Below are 3,474 nucleotides of genomic sequence, written 5' to 3'. Positions count from 1 at the left end.
CTTCGTAAAATTACGGTTGAACCCCTGATGTCACATAGATTATTTTACCGATCTCCTTGCTACGTTTCTGGACCTTGATCGTGGTAACTACATTGCTGTCTATGGGAGGGTCAGAGAGCTCTCAGAATTCATCAAAAATATCTTAATTTGTGTTCCGAAGATGAAACGAGGCCTTACGGGTTTGGAATGACATGTGGGCGAGTAATTAATGACAGAATTTCCATCTGAATGACAGAACCTAGTGATGCCATGTAGACAGAGAAGAGAAGTGGTCCAAATACTGAGCCCTGAGGCACCCCAGCAGCTAGATGTTGCGACTTGGACACCTCACCTCTCCAAGATACCTTGAAGGACCTATCTTCTAGGTAAGACTCAAACCACTGGCGTGCGGTTCTTGAGATGCCCTTTGCCAATAGGGTTGACAGGAGGATTTGGTGGTTAACCGTGTCAAAAGCAGCAGACAGATCCAGCAAGATAAGGATTGAAGATTTGGAGGCCGTTCTTGCCAGTCTTAGGGCTTCAACAACTGAGAGCAAGGCAGTCTCGGTCGAATGTCCACTTCTGAAACCAGACTGGTTGCTGTCGAGGTGGTTGTTCTGTGTGAGAAAGGAAGAGACTTGGTTGAACACAACTCGTTCAAGTGTTTTTGATATTGATTTTCCATTTGCATATTATTCAGAGTACAAGTCCAGCTCAAGATCTTAAAATTCAAATGAGCAATTAATCCTTCAGTCCTGATGAAAATCGTCACAGCCAATAGAATAGAATAGAGCTTCAAAAACAAAAAAACAAAAACTTGAAATAATGATCCTGATTATAATAGAACAATGTATTGTTTTACCAGTGAATGTGGAACTACTGAAAACTATATGTGGTAGAGTACGAGATCCAGTTTTTTACCCACACAGCTATTGATTGCACAACTTATGCAGACAAGAGGTTAAAAAAAAAGTCCTTTATCTAAGTGGACAGCCTGTGTTTTCTTTTTTTTTCTTTTTCTTTTTTTATTAAACATTTATTCAGAAATACAAGTGTGACAGAACATATGCCAAGGAAAAGAGCCAGGGGTTCAAGGATGACCAAACAATATACGGCAATTACAAATCAAAAGAGAAAGAGTAGAAACCTTATTTACCAATAAATACTTGTTAGGAAGCGTCCAAACCTTTTTCCACAAAATACTGTTCACTGATCTATTCCGTTTTGAAATAGCATGAGGAGTGGAAACACAATCATTAAGAAAAAGAAAGCGAATATTTCTGTTCTTTTTCAATGTAGATTTAAAACATATCCCACCTACATACCTGTCAACTGGGTCTGGGAGAGGCATTGCAGAACCTGACAGCCTGTGTTTTCACATCACAGAACTGTGCCTTGTAGACACGCCCACCTTATGTGAACTACAACTCCCAGCAACCATCACTCTAATGTGACGTCAGCACGTCCTTTTTTAAACTGCGATTTTCTTCTCTACAACCATAATGCATGTATTTTGTGGATACTATAAGAAAATAAATATATATGTAAATATCAAAACACGACATCTACGTTAAATTACCCGAAGGGGGGAAACTACAAATCTGCATCTCCCAGAAACTACATCTCCCTGGGTTTCCGGGTAAGTAATGATGACGATGAATTTACTCTGCGAAACATGGATCGTGGCGACACGAGTAGTTTAGTTTTGTATTTTTCCCCCGGGATGTGTAATGATCGTTTGTGTTTGTGAGCACGATGGGCTTGAGGAATCGCGCTGCTGTGATCGCGGTGTTATTCGTTGTATTGACGGCTGCAGATGATCAGACACGCAGTAAAAACAGCGAGGAGTCTGCCGATAATAATGCTGTCATTGAGTTACAGGATGGGAATACTGCTGATGGGCAGCTGCTCAGGTATTGTTTTTGCAGTTTAACAGCAGAAAGAGTGAGTTATTGACAGCTGTCAAGTGGCGTACAGTGACTAATATATTTAATAACATATGCTAGTCAACACTATCACTATTGCTCGAGCAAAAGATGTCGTAGTTCTGCTAAGTTTGACTTTTTTCCTTGCACATGTATATAGCAACCACCCAGTATTGCAGTATATATCAAAATACCATGCTATTACTGCCTGATACCATCACTGTACCACGATACAGCCACAGTATACACTTGTCTACAGTTATAGGCCTAGATATTAATTTATGGTGTGAATATGATAATTCTTCTGCCTGTCTGTCTGCTACTTGATGATCTGGATAATCTAGCATTTAGAAATTCTATCTGTCTATCTGTCTGTCTGTCTATCTGTCTATCTATCTCTGTCTGTCTGTCTATCTGTCTATCTCTGTCTATCTATCTGTCTGTCTGTCTGTCTGTCTGTCTGTCTATGAATGATTTGATATATCTTCATTAGATAAATTGGGCCCATTTTTGTCACAGAGATGTATATTTGTATTATGAAGTAAAATATTATAGTAAAATATAATAAGATTTTATGTACTACAATATAAAATGTATCCCTCTGACAGGTTAAATGACACCAAAAGCTCCAGCAATGACACGGTTCATTCCACCACACCTGTGCCCAAGCCCACGACCCCCGAGCCTCCCAAAAATGAGCCTATCCTGCCAGAGCAGACGGGCGTCAAGGCCCAGGAGGAGGAGCAGTCCAGCGGCATGAGCATTTTCTTCAGCCTGCTGGTCATTGGTGGGTAGAACCAGTGGTTTTAAAGATAGAAATGACCTCAGTGTGACACTGACAATGTGCTTGTCATATATATCTATATATGTATTTGTATTTGTATAGCACTTTTCACAATACACTTTGTTTCAAAGCAGCTTTACAGAAAATGCCAATTGAATAAGACAAAAGACCGAATAAACTGTACCGAACAATGACGTGACGCTATCAAATAGCAACCAGCGTAGAGTGACCGTGTGTCTACACCGGACGCAACAGTTGAAGTTTTAATAATTGTAGAAGTTTAGCAACAGCTAAAAAGTCTGTCTACACTGGACGCGACAAAGCGACCATTGAAAATCATTTGAAATATGTGTCAATACGTATAGAAATGACCTCAGTGTGACACTGACAATGTGCTTGTCATATATATCTATATATGTATTTGTATTTGTATAGCACTTTTCACAATACACTTTGTTTCAAAGCAGCTTTACAGAAAATGCCAATTGAATAAGACAAAAGACCGAATAAACTGTACCGAACAATGACGTGACGCTATCAAATAGCAACCAGCGTAGAGTGACCGTGTGTCTACACCGGACGCAACAGTTGAAGTTTTAATAATTGTAGAAGTTTAGCAACAGCTAAAAAGTCTGTCTACACTGGACGCGACAAAGCGACCATTGAAAATCATTTGAAATATGTGTCAATACGTCATAAATAGAACGCGGCAGCAGATTACTGTCGGGGATTTGTCGTGTTGCGCCGCGCCGCTCGCATCCAGTGTAGACAGCGTCACTGATTATA

The 3,474-nt window shown here is 40.0% G+C and overlaps 2 protein-coding genes across 3 annotated transcripts in view; one reads left to right on the top strand and one right to left on the bottom strand.

The window, feature by feature from the left end:
- b4galt5 (UDP-Gal:betaGlcNAc beta 1,4- galactosyltransferase, polypeptide 5) overlaps positions 1-3,474 on the bottom strand; it is a 25,087-nt gene that overhangs the window by 20,429 nt on the left and 1,184 nt on the right. The window lies entirely within an intron of this gene.
- Positions 1,732-3,474, top strand: part of LOC107566187 (sodium/hydrogen exchanger 8-like) — an 18,946-nt gene continuing 17,203 nt past the window's right edge. Inside the window, exons 1-2 of the mRNA XM_016251561.1 lie at positions 1,732-1,892; positions 2,513-2,691. Coding sequence (XP_016107047.1) covers positions 1,735-1,892; positions 2,513-2,691 — 337 coding nt within the window. The 5' untranslated portion in view covers positions 1,732-1,734. The remainder of the gene's footprint in view (positions 1,893-2,512; positions 2,692-3,474) is intronic.

Source organism: Sinocyclocheilus grahami, unplaced genomic scaffold (genome assembly GCF_001515645.1).
Source record: "Sinocyclocheilus grahami isolate Dianchi unplaced genomic scaffold, SAMN03320097.WGS_v1.1 scaffold1054.1, whole genome shotgun sequence".
Lineage (NCBI taxonomy): Eukaryota > Metazoa > Chordata > Actinopteri > Cypriniformes > Cyprinidae > Sinocyclocheilus > Sinocyclocheilus grahami.
The sequence above is the reverse complement of the archived record's forward strand: the minus strand, read 5'-3'. Positions and strand labels throughout refer to the sequence as shown.